The following is a 21,372-nucleotide window of genomic DNA, read 5'->3' as shown; positions in this document are numbered from 1 at the left end:
CACCTAATGTGACATAGTCAATCACCTGGACAGTAAGCTCGTTGTGGGCAGGGAATGTGTCTGATGATTGTTACAATGTACTCTCCCAAGCGCTTAGTAGAGTGCTCTGCACACAGCAAACGCTCAATCAATACAACTGAATGAATGAATTAGTTCACACAATATGCACAGAATGTCCAGTATTCAAAAACATCTAAAGATTAGGAATGGTACTCGTCAAATAAGGGAAGCAGCATGGCCTAGTAGAAAGAGCACGGGTCTAGGAGTCAGAGAACCTGGTTTCTACTTCTGGCTCCCCCAAGTACGTGCTATGTGACCTTGGGCAAGTCACTTCATTTCTCTAGGCCTCAGTACCTCATCTGCAAAATGGGGATTAAGGCTGTGGCCCCTGTGTGGAACGGGGACCGTGTCCAACCTTATTCTCTTGTCTCCACCCCAGTGCTCACTACAGGGCCTGACACATAGTATGCACTTAAATACTACTTCAAAAGCCGCTAACTTTGAATACTCCACTGCTTAGGTATCATCCTTATACTCTGCTTCCCCCTCTGTAGTTAAGTTGCAAGTAGTCTCTTCCCCAACTAGACCATAAGCTCCCTGACAGCAAGAATCTGTAAGCCCGTCAAACGGCAGGGACTGTCTCTGTTGCCGACTTGTTCATTCCAAGCACTTAGTACAGTGCTCTGCACATAGTAAGCGCTCAATAAATACTATTGAATGAAAGAATCACATCTATCTACTCTAGTTTACCATACTTTCCCAAGTACTTAGTATAGTGTTTTGCACAAAGAAAGCACTCAATTCCATTGACTGAACAGGCAACTGAAAACTCCACTATGATCATACACTTACGAAAACACCATTAAGTAGTGATGGGCTTGCAAGGAGGCGGTCAACATCAAAAGGAAGCTTCAACCCCCACTGGCCTGCTGGAATCTGCATTAAATCAAGTCTAGAGTAAGCTCGTTGCGGGCAGGGAACGTTGTCTACCAACTCTGATGTACTCTACTTGCCTAAGCGCTTAGTACTGTGCTCGGCACACTCTAAATACCACTAACTGAAGAGCTTTGGCAGGTCAACATTTGCACACAAGTAGATGTGCTGCCCAACACTTTTTAAAACAATTTTAAAGTTTTTTCAACTGTTTTTAGAGAAACAGCATGGCCTAGTGGATAGAGCACGGGCCTGGGAATCAGAAGGACTTGGGTTCTAATCCCAGATCTGCCACTTGCTTGCTGTGTGACCTTGAGAAAATCCCTTAACTTCTCGGTGTCCCAGTTACCTCATCTGTAAAATGGGGATTATGACTGAGAACCCCATGTAATAATAATAATGTTGGTATTTGTTAAGCACTTACTATGTGCTGAGCACTGTTCTAGGCGCTGGAGGAGATACAGGGTAATCAGGTTGTCCCATGTGAGGCTCACAGTCTTAATCCACATTTTACAAATGAGGTAACTGAGGCCCAGAGAAGTTAAGTGACTTGCCCAGAGTCACACAGCTGACAAGTGGCAGAGTCGGGATTTGAACCCATGACCTCTGACTCCCAAGCCCGGGCTCTTTCCACTGAGCCGCGCTGCTTCTCTAAACAGTAGGGTATAAGGATATATCCATTAAATGCTTTGGAACTGGGATGAGTATCAAAGTGCTTAAAGGATACTCAGCAGGGAGCACAGAGGGCTTAGTGAGGGAAGGTCTCTTGGAGGAGATGTGAATTTAGGATAGTGGCATACTGTCAGATATGAAGGGGAAGAAAGTTCCAGGCCAACAGGAGAAGGAAGATATCGGTAAGTGGCTAGCAGTGGAATAAATGAATCTGAGGGACGGAGAGCAGGCTGGTGGTTAGAGGAGCGAAGTCACTTCACTTCTCTGGGCCTCAGTTACCTCATCTGTAAAATGGGAAGCGAGACTGTGAGCCCCATGTGGGACAGGGGCCGTGGCCAACCCAATTGGCTTGTGTCCACCCCAGAGCTTAGTACAGTGCCTGGCACACAGTAAGTGCTTAAATACTATTATTATGATTATTATTATTATTTTAGTAGAAGATCGGCAAGGTACAGCAGAAAGGGAAAAACTGACAGTGCCTGAATGTAACTTCTACAAGACTCCAGGGGAAACGACGGGAAATAGAGGACGGTGAATTTATGTCTATACTAAGCAAACAGGTAGAATCTATAAGAATTCTTAGGATGGTGATTTCTTGGACTCACAAACCCTGATTAATGTTTGTAAACTTCACTATGGTGCTCAAGTTCTTTAAATGGTTCATTAAACATAAGTGAATAAGGGAAAAAATGGATATATTTAGATTTTGAAGGCTGTTTTTTTTTGTAGTTGAGAATTGGCCAGAAAAATTAACCAAAAGATGCAATGGGGTAGGCATAAATGACCATTCTTCCGGATGGAGAAGTGTGTATACGGTGCTTCCTTAAGGATTAGTGGGATAGCTTGTATTTAAGAATTTCAAAACAATCTAGGCAGTGTGCAATGAAATTTCCAAGGCTGCACTTGGCACTAATCTTTTCTGTGTGGTGAAATATCACAGTGACAGGGACAAACTGCAGGAATGTCTCATGGGCTGATAAGTGTGCAAACAAGCATTAGATGAGATCCCCAGTGTCAGCAAGGTCAAGGGAAAATTAATTCAAATGCCCCTTACAGGGTGACAGAGTGTGGAGTCACTGCCAATTCTTCCCTTAAATGTGTCTAATGAGAAGCATCATGGTGTAGCGGATAGAGTACGGGCCTGGAGTCAGATCATGGGGTCTAATCCTGGCTCTGCCACTTGTCTGCTGTGTGACCTTGGGCAAGTCACTTCACTGGGCCTCAGTTACCTCATCTGTAAAATGGGAAGCGAGACTGTGAGCCTCACATGGGACAGGGGCCATGTCCAACCCAATTGGCTTGTGTCCATCCCAGAGCTTAGTACAGTGCCCGACAGATAAGTGCTTAACAAATACCATTATTATTATTTGCTGCAACAGCCCAATGGGTCAATAAAACACTGGGATCACAGAAGGCAAATACCAAACAAAAAAAATACTATAAAAAAACCAACCCCCAAACAAAGCATCTCTCTTGGAATACTACATGTAATTCAAGTTAAACTTTAGGAAGGTCTTAGAGCTAGAAAAGATTCAGAGAACAATTTAACTGAGCAAAGGAGAAGCTGTCACTGGAATAAAGATGGAAAGGACTGAGATTATTATGCCTGGAAAAATGAAGATTGTGAGAGGGAGGGTAAGTGGAGTTTAAAAAAAAATTGCGGGAGGTGTGGAAAGAGAGAACATTGGACTGTTCTGCAATTTCCATACTATTTTAGGCTGTTGATCCCACTGAAGTTTCAAGACGGCAGGTTCAAAATGAACAAAGAGACCCTTCTTTCACCAAATTGCAATGCCCATTCACTTATTAAATTGAAGAAAGGGAGAACAAAAAGATGTGCTTCTAAAAAAAAAATTAAACTGATACTCTAGGTATTAAATATTGCCTTCTGTACAACACCTTTAACCAGGCAAATGGAAATTACAAAGGTCAGTTCTAGATAATTAAGACAATTACAGTGAAATTTACTAAAACACTTACTCTGTGCCCAGCACTGTGGAGGATACAAGATGATAATTTCAGACAGAGTCTTTTTCCCATATGGGGCTTACAGTCTGTGAGTGGGTAAGAATAGATATCTTATCCCCACATTACAGATGGGGAAATTGAGGCAGAGAAGCTAAGTGACTTGCTCAAGCTCCGTGACCTCAGCCTTTTCGATTTCCACTACACTATACTGCCATCAGCTGAGAAACAGTACTGCAGTAAAATATTCATCATTTGGTGATTTCAAACTTAGGAGCACGCAGAACTCTGATCAGAAACTCCTATCGCCTCAGATCAGCTTTGGGGGAGACAAGGGAGAAAAGATGAAGACTAAACTAGCTATTTCCCGAAAACTTAACGGTTACTTTGGGAACAACTGAAAATTTTGATTTGAAATCCCAGAACTAAAATCACAAAAAGCAAGCGCCGAATCCAATGTGTTTTTCATCTGTGCACCGCATCGAGGCACATCTGTGGACAAGTGTGCATTCATACCTGTATATGCACATATGGAATGTGAAACATATGACTGAGTACCATTGCTTGAATGCAAAGGTCTGTTAGATTATGAACTCTTTGTGGAAAGGGATGGTGTTTTCTATCTCGAGTAATCTCTTCTAAGCCCTTAGTAAAACATTCTAAGGAGTAATCATATACAGTTGGTTGTCTGAATGTATTCAACACTGTGGATATACGTAGGCACAGGCCCAGTGCAATGAGCGTGGCTCCGACAATCAGGAGGCGGGCTTCTAGGCCCAGTTCTGTCCACTGGGGCTACGCCATCCGTTGGGAAAGGGTCTGACCGAAGAACCACCTAGGGAATTCTACATAGTGGATGGGCCCGGCAGGGATTCTGAAAAAACAGCTTAATATGGGCAACAAAGATCATGGTGGTTATTAAGGCACTACTTTCGGGTCATTCCAGTCAGTCAGTTAATAGTGTTAATTGAGCACTTGCTGTGTGCAGAGGACTGTACTAGGTGCTTGGGAACAATATAACAGACAAATTCCCTGCCCACAACGAGCTACAATTTCGAGGGTGAGACAGACGTTAATATAAATTACAGATATGCCACCCAGCACAGCATCAGCACAATGCTATGGTCACTTTGACCTTTAATGGATCCGATATGTAAAAACACAAAACAAACCCCAAAACAAAAAACAAAAACGCCCCTAACACATACTTTGCAGTGTGCTAACTCTCTGCCTGCCTACTCAATCTTTGCACACCGTGGCTTAGGGGAAAGAGCCCGGGCTTGGGAGTCAGAGGTCATGGGTTTTAATCCTGCCTCCGCCACTTGTCAGCATTGTGACTTTGGGCGAATCATTTCACTTCTCAGTTCCCTCATCTGTAAAATAGGGCTTAAGACTGTGAGTCCCATGTGGGACAACCTGATTACCCTGTAACTACCCTAGTGCTTAGAACAGTGCTTGGCACATGGTAAGCGCTTAACAAATGCCGTAATTATTATTATTCTGTTCCAAAAGGGAACATGAGTTAAAATTCAGTACGAGTGGCATTGTTCAAACCCCTGGCACTAAAATGTTTCTGTGCAGGTTCTTGGTTCTGGAGTCTCAGAACCTAGACTCCGCTGTCTCTCCCGATGGGAGATTCAATTGCATGTAAATAGGGAGTATTCTATAATATTTTTAAATCTGGTCGGTGTCCTTCTTATGAGAATTTGCCATTTACCTGAACCAATTATAGTCATTCCTTAACCTTCTCTTATCCAAACAACTCCAATTTCTTCAGCTTTTGTCGAATCTTTCTGTGCCTTAAAGAATTTCTGGAGTCTCTCCATTTCTCCAAATCTTCCTCAACATTTTATTGACCACTTACTGTATGCAGAGCACTGTAGTAAACACCTGGGAGAGTATGACAGAGTTGGCAGACATGTTCCCTGCCCGCAATGAGCTGACAGTCTAGAGGACAAGCATACCTTTTTTCGATTTCAGAGACTAAATATGGATATAAAATTCTAACTGATCAGTACAAAATATGAGAGAAAAATTTATTCAGATTTTTGGATAGAAACATTTTAAGTTCTACGTTTCAAGTCCAGTAGGTGCTAAGTTGCCAATTCTAGTCAGGACTCCTTTTGAAAAATCTTTTTACTCTATTTTTCCTCCTGTCTATCCCACACTAGCTCCTGAAGGGTAAGAACTGTGTCTACCTTTTATAGTCTTCCAAATTCATTGCTCTGCACACAGTAAGTGTTCAGTATAAGTTAACGATTTAGTGAAAATACTGTGGGAATACTATGTGAAACTTTTTTTAAATCCTAGCTTGTTTCTCCACCTTAAATACCACGATGACTCATTTTCCACACAAGGGTTTTCATCAGTAAAAATGACCACAAATATTGATTCACATCCTTCTAGTGCCTGAGGTGTCTTCTAGAAGTAATGTACCTTTGGAAGCCATACTGTTTCAAGCCATTTCAACGTTTGAAAGAATAGACCCTGATGGCTAAAGAAAAGAGTTAGTTCACCAAAGATGCCTAACTTACTATGTAGAGGAATCTCAACCAATACACAAAATTTAAGTTCTCCAATGGCTAGAACGCGAATGCCTGCCAGTATACTTAATTGCGCCCCAAAGAAAAACCAGCTAAACTTTTGTCAAATGCTGGAAAGAAAGCCAGGAGGACACAAGAGACTTGAAATTGCCACATTAGGTCCATAGAGCTCTTCTCCACTCCAGGAGACTAAGTGGCTTGGGGAGCCCCCAGATTAAGAAGTGTACTGGACTCAAGAACAAACATCCCTTTAGCAGCTGCAAGAATTAAACCACTTGGGCCCGTCTCAATCCTCCACAACAGCGTTGGCATAGCCTAAAAAGTTACCCTAAAATTTCCAAAGGCAGAAGGTATAATTTAATGCTCTCCTTTCAGCTGCCGGTGACCTTCACGGTGATAAACAAGTTATTGAAGCCGGGGAGAAGCGGCTCTTGGACAATGATACTAAGAACATACTCAGGGAATGTGACTCTGAGTGACGTGTGAAAAAGGTTGAAGAGGGGCCTGCCCCTTTGATCCTACTTGCCACCACCAAGCAAAGAAACACCATGAAGACATCAAATTAAAAAAAACACATACACCACCACATGTTTTGCTTAGAACTCTTAAGGGGTAGTGATTTTTTTTTGAGCAGTAAATATTTATTGAGCTCTGCTTAGAGGTAAACTTTAAAAACTTACTGCTGAAATTAAATTTCAGAACACAATATGTACTAAAGGAAATAAACACGCAAGTCACTCACCTCCACTTCATCTCCTTCGGTAATTTCTTTTTTGATGTCAGGTGGGGGAGGTAGTCTTACTTCATTAAATGGAACCTGGCGTTCTGGTTGCCAGCTAGAAAGTTAGAGAGACATTTTCAAAGATTAGCTAAAAACAATTCTGGCTAACCCTACAATTATTCAACTATATTTTTGACCTGTAAACGTTAAATCAAGTTTTTCTAAGTGACGTTCACTTTCCTCATTAAAATATCTGGAAATTATACATCCTTTATTTTCTCTCAAATGGGCTTCTGCCTTGGGTATAGTGACACTTTTTTGCAAGGTCCTTCATTCAAGTCAGATTTAAAACGTGATCCAATTTTTCCGTATAATTATGCAGTATTGCTAAATACATAGCAACCGCTTGGCAATCACATTTCTAGAATCACTTGACAAATCCATGATAATCGTCACCTTAAAGGCCAAGAACAAAGATGCTAGAAAAAGTGTGAGAATAAAAGACGAAAAGACTATTTAATGATATGATCCGACATAAGCACATCACCTCTAATATTCAAGCACTAAAATTATTCCTCCATGTGTTTACGTCATTGAAAAATAAGTTGCCAACTATATTCACCTTCTCCCATTCAAAATGGAAGTGCATTATCCCCTGATACGTTAAGAGCTAATAAAAATTGCTGGACATTAGAATGGATAGCTGTTCTCCCACCCATTTAGACTGTGAGCCCCATTTGGGACAGGAACTGTGGCCATCCTGACTCTCCTTGTGTCTACCCCAGTGTTTAATACAGTACTCGGTACATACTAAGCACTTAATAAATGCCATCATTATAATTAAACACTATATTATTCGCCTATTTTAAATGTTATGTTTTTTTTTGAATGTGCCTTAAACAGTTCAGCCACTATAAATGCAATTGAGCTGTCTGCCTAGGAAAGACAGCACTATCTTCAATCGATGGTATTTTTGAGAGCTTACTGTGTGCAGAACATTGTACTAAGCACTGTCGTGAACTGTAGGGTAACCTTCCTGGAAAGCCAAAGTACTAAATCAATCCTTTAGGAAGAATGCAATTCTGGGGAATTTAAGTCAACGCAAAACCACAAAGGCCAGAATTTCATTTGATTGCACCCTTCATCTCCTTGCCCCTTTTGTAAAGAAAGAAAATAAAAATCTAGCTATTACCTCATCTTCGCTAATTCCTTTTTTGACAACAGGTGGGAGAAGGCATTCTTACTTCATTAAATGGAACCTGGCTCTCGGGTTTTGATAGCACCAGAGCTGCGAGAGCTATGGAAAGTACACTTAATTTCACTCTGCTGCTGCAGCAAAAATAGAACCTGCAGTTAATTCAACAATAAGTGGTGGAAAGGGCATCCAAAATATTTTACTCCAAAAGGAAAGAAATCAATAGCTTTTATAAAAAAAAAATTCAAACTAGGGGCAATATAAATGATATGGCAAAAAAGTTTCCACTTTTGAATACATAATTGAGCATGTATAGGAAGTGGTCTTTGGAGGAGCTGGAAGGAATTGGAAGTGCTGTAGAGACTGTGAGAAAAGATCATGGATATATAGACACTCGAGGTGCAATACGGCTCAGGGAACCAGCGGCTCTTTCAAGAGAACAACTGTAAAATCAAGAATTTTTAAAAAACTTACTTGTTTTCAAAGACAACTGTGAGTGAATCCTCATGAACATCTTTGATAAATCCCTGTAACAAGAAATCATTAATATTAAATTAATTTTTCTAAATGACTCTACAAGCCAAATTAGAGTCTACATTTCAGCAACATGACTAGAATAGTAAATCAAATGCTCAATTCCATTTTATGCATCTGTTCACTAAGCTCATTATTCCCTTTTAACTGTATTTTTAATAAATTTATTAAATATAGAGATTCTCTTACACATGCATCATAATAATCCCCATCATTTTTAAGTAGAAATGAGGCATAAGGAGCATGAGATGTTCTGGGTTGGAATCAAGATGAGATTCCTTAGAGGGCAGCCTCTAGATTCATTCATTCAAAAGTCTTTATTGAGCGATTACTATGTGCAGAGCACTATACTAAGCGCTTGGAATGTACAATTCGGTAACAGAGAGAGACAATCCATGCCCAACAACGGGCTCATAGTCTAAACGGGGGAGACAAACAGCAAAGCAAAACAGAACAAATCAAGACATCATCAAGATAAATAGAATCAAGGAGATATACACCTCATTAACAAAATAAATAGGGTAATAAATATATACACATGAGCACAGTGCTGAGGGGAAGGGGGGGAAGAGCAGAGGGTGGAGGGAGCAGAGGGAAAGGGGGGCTCAGTCTGGGAAGGCCTCTTGGAGAAGGTGAGCTCTCAACAGGGCTTTGAAGAGGGGAAGAGAGTTAGTTTGGCGGAGGTGAGGAGGGAGGGCATTCCAGGACAGCGGGAGGACGTTGGCAAGGGGTCGATAGCGGGATAGGCGAGAACGGGGTATGGTGAGGAGATGAGAGGCAGAGGAGCAGAGCATGCAGGGTGGGCAGTAGAAAGAGAGAAGGGAAGAGAGGTAGGAGGGGGCAAGGTGAGGGAGAGCTTGGAAGCCAAGAGTGAGGAGTTCTTGTTTCGTGCGAAGGTTGATACACAACTACTGGAGGTTTTTGAGGAGGGGAGTGACATGCCCAGAGCGTTTCTGCAGAAAGATGATCCGGGCAGCGGAATGAAGAATAGACTGGAGTGGGGAGAGACAGGAGGAAGGGAGATCCAAGAGGAGGCTGATCAGACTGGGAAGCACCATGGCTTAATGGAAAAAGCACAGGGCCTGGAAGCCAGAGGACTTGGGTTCTAATCCTGACTCCTCCACTTGCGTGCTGTGTGATCTTGGGCAAGTCACTTAACTTCTCTGTGCCTCAGTTTTCTTAACTGCAAAATGGGGATTCAACACCTGTTCTCCCTTCTACTTAGATTGTGAACTCCATGTAGGACAGGGACTGTATTTGGCCTAACCTTTTTCTACCCCAGGGCTTAGAACAGTGCTTGACATATGTGTAAACGTTTAACATATATCACCAAAACAAAAAAAAACAGACTATGGGACAAACGTCATCTCAGCTCTTATTCTATATCGTTTCAATTTGGGGACTGGCTGGAGTTTTGGGAAACTATTTCTGTTAAACAGGTGGCCGTGTTCCCTCTGAAGGGGAAGGAGGAGGAGAACAATGCCGCCTGTGGGATCTCAGTCAGCTTTATACTTCTACAGGTACATGCTCAGGACTACCAAATAAAAATCTGAATGTCCTCTGCCTTATCTCCTGATCATGCTAATAAAGTAAGTGGTGCTTCATACTTGTGGGATTTATTAGTTCCATCAGCTCCCCCAGGAACCTATAGCCCCATTCTATTTAGAAAGTACAGATCTAAAAACAATCCCCTAAGAGACAGGGACCGAGTTTAATTCCCATTTGCGTATTCTTTCCCAAATGTGCAATACTATTACCAAGGAAATGTATCAATTTGCCTAGTGTGCCGTATCATTTTTAAAAGCCCTATTAATTGTGATTATCAATGCATCTTCCCCCACCTCCCAGTGGAATCGGTTAAGCACTTACTATGTACCAGGCACAGTACCAAGTGCTGGGGTAGATACAAAATAATCAGGTTGGACACAGTCCAGGTCCCACATGGGGTCAGTCAATCCCCATTTTACAGATGAGGTAACTGAGGCACAGAGAAGTTACAGTCACAACATTTCAACTGCTTTAACCCAACACCCGCTCTTGGCATTTTACTCCTCTCTTCAGCATATACATGTGTGTATCCCACTCTTGGTAAATAATTCACACAACCATTCGGTTGTAAATTTAAGGCAAGGGACACATCCTACTACTGTCACACTCTTTCAAAATGCTTAGCAATCAATAGGCACCCCAATTCCACCACTGGATTACTCTTGTAACCATGGCACTTCAATGATCCAAACTGATTGGGGTAACGCATAATTTGGATAAATCCATTATTCAAATGATACGGAGAAATAGAAACATTTAATAATAATGTTGGTATCTGTTAAGCGCTTACTATGTGCAGAGCACTGTTCTAAGGACTGGGGTAGATACAGGGTAATCAGGTTGAGGCTCACAGTTAATCCCCATTTTACAGATGAGGGAACTGAGGCACAGAGAAGTTAAGTGACTTGCCCACAGTCACACAGCTGACAAGTGGCAGAGCCGGGATTCGAACCCATGAACTCTGACTCCCAAGCCCAGGCTCTTTCCACTGAGCCACACTGCTTCTCAATGCATGCTGCTTCTCTTTAAATGGGTTGTAATTCTCTAATGGTGTAACACACTGAGTTGCAGAATTGGCACAGAGGGAATGTAGCGCTTAATAAGAGATTTCTAGAACAGTTCCAACAGGAGTCTTCTACGGGAGCCCATGGGAATGGCTCTAGTTCAGCTCCCAGAGAAATCTATATCACTTGCAAACACCCAAACCCAAGCCCGAGCAAGAGGGCTCAGAACTGCTGATTCCCCCTTCCTTAGAGAGAACACTGAGTTCTTACTAATACCCATCCTTTGGATGGTGTTCAGTAACTGGTTAAGATGGACTGATTAATCTCATAAAGGGTGGAATACTTTCTTTCCCAAATAACCCAAGGAATAATATGGCCAATGTCTAAGTTTCGGAAGCTGCCTCGACATTAGGAGGTCCTAAAACAGATATGAGATCCATACTTTTGCACTGGCCTGGAATTTACAGATGCTCATAAGCCGCACAACCTACTATTAGGTACAGAATTCTCTTTTCCTTTGCCTTTTTAATTCTTTTATAAAAGTACCAATTTACCATAGAAAGCACTTAATATAAGCGCATGAATAAAAAGATGTTTTTAAATCCCAGCTTATTTCTGAAGATTAATGAAAACATATCAACATTCCAAAGAACACAAATAAAAGTATTGTGTATTCTCTGTGGGAGACTGACTACAGCCGAAGCAAAGATGGAAAAATCCCATTCTTTGTTCTTGTCCTAGGAACTAAAAATTTTGTCTCAGAATCCCCTCCCCACTTACCCATCTCAACACATTCACCACCCACCTCTTGTGCCCTTTGGGCATCTCACTTTAGGAGAGCCCTGCTGGACCCCAAACTTTTGGCCACAGCTGTTTTGGACATTGACTTGCTAACTCTGTTGTATCACACTCTCCCAAGTGCTTGGAACAGTGCTCTGCACACAGTAAGCGCTCAATAAATATCACTGCTGGATTGGAAGCGAATGGAAGCAAGACGAGATGTGTGGCCTCCCTGCCTTCCTTGCCAGGGGAACGTTACACCTGATAGGCACGATCTTCACAAACTATGCTGTTAACTCAGTCAGCCGCTGGCACTTGGTGTTCCAGCATCCCCCCTTAGGGCCATACGTAGATGAAACTACGGTACCAGGGACCCTTGCCAAAGCCCCTTGGGCACCCCCCCAACCTCCGCTTCTAAAATGGCTAGAAAAGAGGGGTTTGGGAGGGGAAGGAAGTGTTAAACCAGGCAAGCCAACTCCTCAGAGACGGAGTGTTAAACCCAGCAAGCCAACTCCTCGGAAACGGAACCTGCGAGCCGGGGGCTTGTGCAAGCTTCTGCGGCAGAGATCCTGATTTTTCCCAGGTCCTCCCATCACTAAAGATTGGCCCTGCCAACCGAGTTCCCGGATCCTCCTCACGGTTCTCAAAGTTGTCTGGCGAGTGCTTGCCAAACCATTTCTGCCACTTGACAATCACCTGACAGAAGCCTCGACACACCTTAAAATACCAGGATTACTGTCATGGCTGGGGACAGAAAACATCCTTTGACATTAATGCATTGCACTAAATTTTTTTTTAAGCTAATTTGTTTTTCCTTTATTTTTTCTTGTGAGCCTGCTGCCAGTTCTTTCCCCCTTCTCCCCTTCCCCTACTTCCTTATAGACTGTGAGCCCCTGGTGGACAAGACTCTGGGTCTGATTTCTCACCCTTGTACCTTTCCTTTGCACACATACAGTAAGCACATAACACATGTAATACATTTAAACAAATATTTATCCTCCTTTAAGCATCTCCATTTGCTTTTGAGGGCTATTTCAGAATAACTGCTTTAATACCATAGCATCGTTCATTTCAATAAAGAGCTGTACTGGGCCTAGTTTTTAATAGCAACGATAGTATTTAGTAAGTGCAGACGGCACAAAGCATTGGACAATTATGATTCCTGAAACAATGCACTATATCTGAATACGGGTGTTAGCACCCATAATTAGAATTTTACTTATCACCCAAATACCCTTCCAAGTGTACTCTATGTCTACTAACGACTACTGAATACTGTCATATAACGCAGGCTATTAAAAGCAACCAATTATTTTCCCTTTTAAGTACTTCAGGATGCTGAACATTAAAAGCAGTGCCACAAAAGTTAACTAGGAAATTTCAATCAACTGGAATTCAAAGAAAGTAAAAATGTCAGCAACGCCTTCCAACTCTTCTCATGTTCAATACAAGTCATTTCAGGCTCCATAAATTACCCGGTTGGAATCCAGATTCAAATCTCATTTCCTCTGTCTCTACATCTTAATCTCTCTCCCTTTCTCTCTCTTCCCCCTCTCCACCAAGTTTAAGTCTGTACTGATTCTGCCCTCACTCCTCCCATGAGCCAGCCAGGTTGGGAGCAGTGGCAGCAGTGGAGGAGGGGGTCAATAAGATGATAATAATAATAATTATGGTATTTGTTAACTGCTTATTAAGTGCTGAGCACTGTTCTAACCTCTGGGGTAGATACAAGGTAATCAGGTTGTCCCACAAGGTAATCAGGAGGGAACTGAGGCACAGAGAAGTTAAGTGGCCTGCCCAAGGTCACAGCAGATGACACTCCGGTCCCTATCCCCACCCCCCTCCACCCCTTTCCCAAATGAACTGAGAATCTCAATCCCTCTCACTTCTGTTAAAATGGTAACGTGGGCTTTTTGCACACCAACTGTGCAAAGGTTTCATTTTACTATATTAATTACCGCAATCTGTCTTCCCCTCTTGCCTGTAAACTCACTGTGGGCAGGGAACATGTCTATTAACTCAGTTAAGTGGTACTCTCCTAAATGCTTAGTATGGTGCTCTGCACACAGTGAGTGCTCAATAAATACCATTCATTCATTCAATAGTATTTACAGAGCGCTTACTATGTGCAGAGCAATACCAGTGAGGATCATGACTTGGCTCTTCTGTATGGAAAAGTTACAGACCCTTGATCTGCCCTATTCTCTTTAAAGGGCAATTTATTATACGATTATTAAACATAAAAGTGTCTTGGACAAACGGTACCTTACAAACAATTGTAGATTTCTGTAAATAAAGGACTGTTTAGCATGAATGCATGACCCAAATATCTCCGAGCTCAAACGGAAACTGAATTTCAAAATTTACTACTCATTATTTTGGTGCGCTCTTCATGTCTGAGGATAATGGTGTCTCTGGATGGAGAGGAAAGGATAAATTCTAAACTATCACACTGACTAGACTGTAAGCCCGTGATTAGACTGTAAGCCCGTCACTGGGCAGGGACTGTCTTTATCTGTTGCCGAATTGTACATTCCAAGTCCTTAGTACAGTGCTCTGCACATAGTAAGTGCTCAATAAATACTATTGAGGGAATGAATGATTGAAATCCTTACATCCCCTTGACCTCTCCAGCCCCCTCACTGACCTCCCTGTCTCATGTCTCACCCCTCACCAATTCATACTTTATTCTGCTGTCCAGATCATTTTTCAAAAAAATAAAAAAATGTTCAGTCCAAAGACTCCCCACTCCTCAAAGAGCCTTCAATGGTTGCCCCTCCATCTTCACAAGAATTTGGTTTTCAAACTCTCCGTCAGCTCACCGCCAACCGATCGCCTTCTAAAAGGCCACCCAGTATTTTCCTCTAAGCACAAACCTATGCACTCCATGCTTCTCACCATCAACCCGTGAGCCCACTGCTGGTCAGGGACGGTCTCTATCTTTGGCCGAATTGTGCAGTCCAAGCACTTAGTACCTTGATCACACAGTAAGCGCTCAATAAATACGACGATGAATGAACCTTTCACTCACGACTTCCCTCTGGCCTGCAACTCCCTCCCCCTTCAGATCCGACAGACCACCTCTCCCCCCACGTTCAAAATCCTCCTCGAATCTCATCGAAGAGGTCTTCCTTCTCTAGAGCCTCTCACTTCTTGTTTGCCCTCCTTTTTGGGTTGCCTACGCACTCCATCCCCACTTCACCCCATCCCCACCCAACACTCTGATCCTTAGTCATCTGTATTTTATTTTAATGTCCGTTTCCATCTCTAGTCTGTAAGCTCCCTGTAGGCAGGGATCATGTCTTACTCTTGCATTGTGCTTCCCCAAGCACTTAGTAAAGGATTCTGCATCCAGTAAGACCTCAATAAATACCATTTGGGACAATAAGATAAAGTCACAGCTATTATAGGAAAAATATATGTTAACCCAACTTGGAAATGAACTCCCCAAACTGGCTCTTAATCTTGAAATCAGTGGGTGTTCAAATGTCCCAGGTTCCTAATGAATTTGACCCAGCAGTTGGAAGTTACGCTACTAGTCATAACTAGAAATTACTGCTGTTATATTTATCTGCATGGCTAACGGCTCCTACTTCTTTCCCCTCACTGATGCAAGGTTTTGTGGTTTTTTTTTAAGATGCTTGAAACCTCTTACTGACAGTGTACAGTGATGAGACAGATACACAACACACATACAGGGGCTGAGAAGTCCAAGGACTACTACTCACAAACACACCCATCAGTTTCTCTCTTAACCATCCAAATATACCTGTGTGGAGTCCACCACTTAAGCTGCTTTCTGCTTTAATGCATCCAAAGGAGGGATCCCAGCCCGGGGAGGACTAGGTAGAGAGTGGAGGCATTGTAAATGTGGGTAAATATTCAGTGAAGATCTCTGGTTTGAAGGAAGTGTGAGTTATTTTGCAGTTATTTTCCTTCTGGTGTGAAGGAAGTTTGAGTTCGACTAACTCACTTCCCCCCTCAAAGCCCTACTGAAAGCTCACCTCGTCCAGGAGGCCTTCCCAGACTGAGCCCCTTTTCCTCTGCTCCTCCTCCCCTCCCCATCACCCCTACTCCTTCCCTCTGCTCTGCCCTGGTCTCTGCCTGTGCCAGGATGAACCTGGGCACCGGCTATCCCAAGATGAAAATGCTACCTGTGACAAATTCTCAGGTGGGAGGAAAGATAGGTGTCCCTCACGACCATGCCCACCAAATAAGATATGGGGGATGAAAGGGGCTGGGACGGCCCAAGCCACAGGTAGTAAATATCTGTCCCCTCTGGGCAGCGGATTGAGACGTGCAGCAGCCGCCCACGTGCCTTTCTCTGCCCAGAGCGCCAGATGCCCGCTCTGCAACCAGGACCAACATGCTGAGGAAAGGGTGGAATGCGTGAGTTTCCCGAACATTAGTGGGTAGGAGCTAGCCGCCTCACCACGTGCGAGTAATGCATAATCCCGAGTGGGAAGGGCACACGGGTGAGAGGCAGCCGCCTCACTACCACATGCTGGCAAACCATAAGTCAATTCTGCCCGGTTGGGACCCGTGTTCTGCTATGCGCGAGTAGCATACAAGTGTATTCCTCCCCTTATGGAAGTTCTAATACCATTAAATAATCATATTCTTCCCGAAAGGGAAGTTCAATTCATTGCGTCTAAATAATCAAATAATTCAATTCACCTAGCGGAATAAATTTTGTACAAAACTAAGGCTTTCCGTCCACGGCCCCTCTCTCTCTCTCACCAAGCCGATTCTGAACGAACCTGTCCCCGGGGGACAGGTGACACCGTCCCACTGCACTTGTGTATATATGTACATATTTATTATTATATTTATTCATAATGTGCATATCTACAATCCTATTTATTTTGATGCTACTGATGCCTGTCTACTTGTTTTGTTGCCTGTCTTCCCCCTTCTAGACTGTCAGTCCGTTGAGTAGGGACTGTCTCTGTTGCTGAACTGTATTTTCCAAGTGCTTAGTACAGTGCTCTGCACACATTAAGTGCACAATAAATACAATTGGTGAATAAATGAATGAATGATGGGATTCTGGGGATTCACCACCTACCATATCTCTCCATAACACATTGAATGATCTGGGTTAGGTTCAAGTTTTCAAGAGCAGCAGGTTTGGAGAAAAATCACCCTCCCCCCCACCCCTCAAAAAATCCCACATTACACAATACTTACTTAAGGAAAGACCTCCCTTACAAAACTGGCCTGGATCCACTTGGGGTAGAACAGGATATATATGCTTGGGATTCCCTTTACCAGTATGTCTTCATTCCACACCTGATTACTATTCCTATTCAATATTACTTTGGACAAGCTAAAAAATCTGGCTTCACCCACAACTAACTCAGTATGCAGAAAGATGACAGTGTGTTACAGGGTAGTTCATCTTTACAACATGTGTTACAGGGTAGATCATCTTTACATACGCTTGCCCTGATCCCTGAAACCAGTAAGGGTGGGAGTGGAGGGAGCTATATAGCATTATTGAGAGGCACACCATTTTTTGCAGCTATTCTCTCTCTACTGAGGAGAGGATAGTTCTTCATTCCACACTTCCAAATTCTTTAGATGAGAGTTGCTGCAGTGTGATCTTTCAGTAATACGACTGAGAAGCAGCATGGCTCAGTGGAAAGAGTCCGGCCTTTGGAGTCAGAGGTCATGAGTTCGAATCCCGGCTCTGCCACTTGTCAGCTGTGTGACTGTGGGCAAGTCACTTCACTTCTCTGTGCCTCAGTTCCCTCATCTGTAAAATGGGGATTAAGACTGTGAGCCCCACGTGGGACAACCTCATTCCCCTGTGTCTGCCCCAGCGCTTAGAACAGTGCTCTGCACATAGTAAGCACTTAACAAATACCAACATCATTAATACGACTCATCAATGGTGTCTGTGAGCTTGCTCTGGGCAGAGCACTGTCCTTGCCCCTTCCTACCTCTCCTCCCTTCTCTCTTTCTACTGCCCACCCCGCATGCTCCGCTCCTCTGCCGCCTACCTCCTCACCGTCCCTCGGTCTCGCCTATCCTGCTGTCGACCCCTGGGCCACGTCCTCCCGCGGTCCTGGAATGCCCTCCCTCACCTCCGACAATCTAATTCTCCCAGACTGAGCTCACCCCTTTTTGCCCTCTGCTCCCTCTACCCCTCCCCACACCTCTCTGCAGCTAAACCTTCTTCTCCCCCCTTTCTCTCCCCTCCTCCCCCTCTCCCGTCCCACCCCCTCAGCACTGTACTCGTACACTCAACTGTATATATCTTCATCACCCTATTTATTTTGTTTAATGAGATGTACATCACCCTGATTCTATTTATTTGCCATTGTTGTCATGAGATGTTCTTCCCCGTGACTCTATTTATTGCCATTGTTCTTGTCTGTCTGTCTCCCCCGATTAGACCGTAAGCCCATCAAAGGGCAGGGATTGTCTCTGTTGCCGACTTGTTCATTCCAAGTGCTTAGTACAGTGCTCTGCACACAGTAAGCGCTCAATAAATACTATTGAATGAATGAATGAGAGTACAATAAAGAACTAAGTAGATGTCTGCCCTCATCTCCCAAGCTCCTTCTCCCTTCTGCGTTGCCTACGTGGGCTCTGTAGCCTTTATGCACTTGATATTCGTCCCATGGTCAGACCCCCAGCACAAAATTGCATATCCATAGTTGACTTTAACATGTGACTCCCCCTCTAGACTGTAAGCTTGTGGGCAGGGAACATGTCTACCGATTCTGTTGTACTCTCCCAAGTACTAGTACAGTGCTCTGCACAGAGTACTTATTCAATAATAATGGTATTTGTTAAGCACTATGTGCCAGGCACTGTACTAGGCGCTGGGGTGGAGACTGTGAGCCCGTCATTGGGCAGGGATTGTTTCTGTTGCCAAATTGTACATTCCAAGCGCTTAGTACAGTGCTCTGCACATAGCAAGCGCTCAATAAATACTCTTGAATGAATGAATACAAGCCAATCGGGTTGGACACAGTCCTGGTCCCATACGGGGCTCACAGTCTTAATTTTCCATTTGAAGGAACAGAGGCCCAGAGAAATGAAGTGACTTGCCCAAGAGCACAGAGCAGACAAGTGGCAGAGCCAGGATTAGAATCCGTGACCTTCTGCCTCCCAGGCTCTTGCTTTAGCCATTACGCCATGCTGCTTCCCAGCGCAGCCTGGCGTAGTAAATTCATTCCACTGACTGACATAATCCCTGTTCTCAAGGATTTTACAATCTAGAGGACCCAGAGGTTTATAAATACAGTGAAAATGCCCACAGCTTCTACCACAGTGTTTTATCAGAAAAATGATCCAGGCAGTTGAGTGCAGTCTGGAGTGGTGAGGGGAGAGATTGGAAGGTAGGTGGGAGGGAAGAGAAGAGGATGATTAGTCGAAGTGGAATACGAGGAGTCTAGGCTCAGTGTGGTAGCAGACTGGATAGAGAGGAAGGGGCAGATTTTAGAGTTGTTGTGAAGGTAGAACCGACAGGATTTGGTGACAGATTGACTATGCGAGCTGAATAACAGATGAGTGGAAGATAATGCCAAGGTTAAGAGTTTGAGAGACAGGGAGAGTGGTGGTGTTCTCTATAGTGACGGGAAGTCAGGGGGAGGAGAGGACTTGGGTGGAAAAAGAGTGCAACATCAAAATGATTTGAAAAAACAAAATCAAGCACATGCCCATGTTTCAGTAGAATATTCCCTACCTAAACAAAAAGTCTACATAGGTTATTTATAATACTGGTCATAGGTGATTTACAGGACTGGTCACCTGACTGCTAAATGCAGCAGCATGATGTGCAATCACCTAAACCAACTCAGGAGGATTAGAAATAAATGCCTTGGGTTTTTGATTTTCATGGGTACACCTGGACAAAAGTCACAGGTGCCAGAAACAGGGAATGAACGAAAATTATCACTAAAATCTATTAGGTATCAACCTAATACAACTAATGCCAACTCACTGCTTCTCAATCTCATCTATCTCCTCACCAACCTCTCACTCATCCTCTGGCCTGGAACTCCCTCTCCCTCCATATTCAAAAGACCACCACTCTCCCCACCTTCAAAGTCTTATAAAATCACACCTCCTCCACGAAGCCTTCCTTCATTTCTCTTACTCCCTCTCCTTTCTACGTCACCTATGTACTTGGATCTGTGTCCTTTATTCACCCCACCCTCAGCCCCATAGCACTTATGAACGTATCTGCAATTTAATGTGTGTCTCCCCCTCTAGGCTTTAACCATCCTTGTGGGAAGAGACTGTCTACTCACTCTAATGTATTTGTACTCTCACAAATGCTTAGTGCAACATGGCCTAGCGGACAAAGCACAGACCTGGGAGCCAGAAGGACCTGCGTTCTAATCCTGGCTCCGCCACTTGTCTGCTCTGTACCTTGAGCACGTAACTTCACTTTTCTGTGCCTCAATTACCACACCTGTCAAATGGCGACTAAGACCGTGAGCCCCATGTGAGAGAGGGACTATGCCATCCTGATTTGATTGCATCGATCCCAGTGCTTAGTACAGTGCTTGGCGCATAGTAGGTGCCTAAATAACATTACTATTATTTACTTCAGAAAGATATTAAAGATGGGGAAAGCCACAGCCTGACAGACGGGGAGAGAACCGAACACCCATCCCAACCCCTTTTATTCTAGCTCGCTTGTTGGCAGCTTGGGAAGAAAAGTTCCTCTAATAATAATGATGGCATTTGCTAAGCGCTTACTATGTGACAAGCACTGTTCTAAATGCCTGGGGAGATTCAAGATAATCAGGTTGTTTCAAGTGGGGCCCACGGTCTTCATCCCCCTTTTGCAGATGTGGTAACTGAGGCCCAGAGAAGTGAAGTGGCTTGCCCAAAGTCACACAGCTGATCAGTGGTGGAACCGGGATTAGAACCCATGACCTCTGACTCCCAAGCCCAGGCTCTATTCCAGTGAGCCATGCTGCTTCTCAAAGCTTCCCCTCTAGAATGTAACCTCCTTGTGGGTGAAGAAAATGCCCACACTCTCTCAAGGGCTTAGTACAGTGCTCTGCACACAGTAAGCCCTCAATAAAATAGGATTGATGGATTGAGAGGAACATCCAAGAAGCAGAGCTTGAGGAAGCCTCCGAGGCAGGGGAAAAGGTTAGGGTGAGGAAGTGTGTTAGCTGGGAAGAAGTGGGAGAAGTGAGAGGATAAGAGGAAAGAGTTGATGTAGTGTCTTATAGCCAATGCCCGGGAGTTTCTATCTGCTGTGGAGAGGGACGGATGATCTTTGAGGGTGGAAAGGAGAGAATTCAGAAAGGTGATTCAGGCAACAGAATGAAGCACGGCATAGAGGGGGAAGGCGCTGGGCTGGTGCCAGGAAAACCGATGAGGAGCCTGATACAGTAGTGGAGCTAGGATGTGACACGGATCTGGACAAGAGCAGTAGCCACTTAAAGAAGGATTTTATGTAAGCCAAAAACAAGCTTAACTTAGGAAACAGATATTTTGGTA

At 43.7% G+C, this 21,372-nt stretch overlaps 1 protein-coding gene across 2 annotated transcripts in view; it reads right to left on the bottom strand.

The window, feature by feature from the left end:
* Positions 1-21,372, bottom strand: part of FXR1 (FMR1 autosomal homolog 1) — a 76,106-nt gene that overhangs the window by 43,410 nt on the left and 11,324 nt on the right. For both annotated transcript variants that reach the window (XM_029066906.2, XM_029066907.2), the window contains exons 2-3: positions 8,504-8,556; positions 6,856-6,949 (exon numbers count right to left, since the gene is read on the bottom strand). In XM_029066906.2, the coding sequence (XP_028922739.1) occupies positions 6,856-6,949; positions 8,504-8,556 (147 nt within the window). The remainder of the gene's footprint in view (positions 1-6,855; positions 6,950-8,503; positions 8,557-21,372) is intronic.

The sequence above is a fragment of the Ornithorhynchus anatinus genome, chromosome 1 (assembly GCF_004115215.2).
Source record: "Ornithorhynchus anatinus isolate Pmale09 chromosome 1, mOrnAna1.pri.v4, whole genome shotgun sequence".
In the NCBI taxonomy this organism is placed as follows: domain Eukaryota; kingdom Metazoa; phylum Chordata; class Mammalia; order Monotremata; family Ornithorhynchidae; genus Ornithorhynchus; species Ornithorhynchus anatinus.
This window is presented reverse-complemented; position numbering and strand designations above follow the sequence as displayed.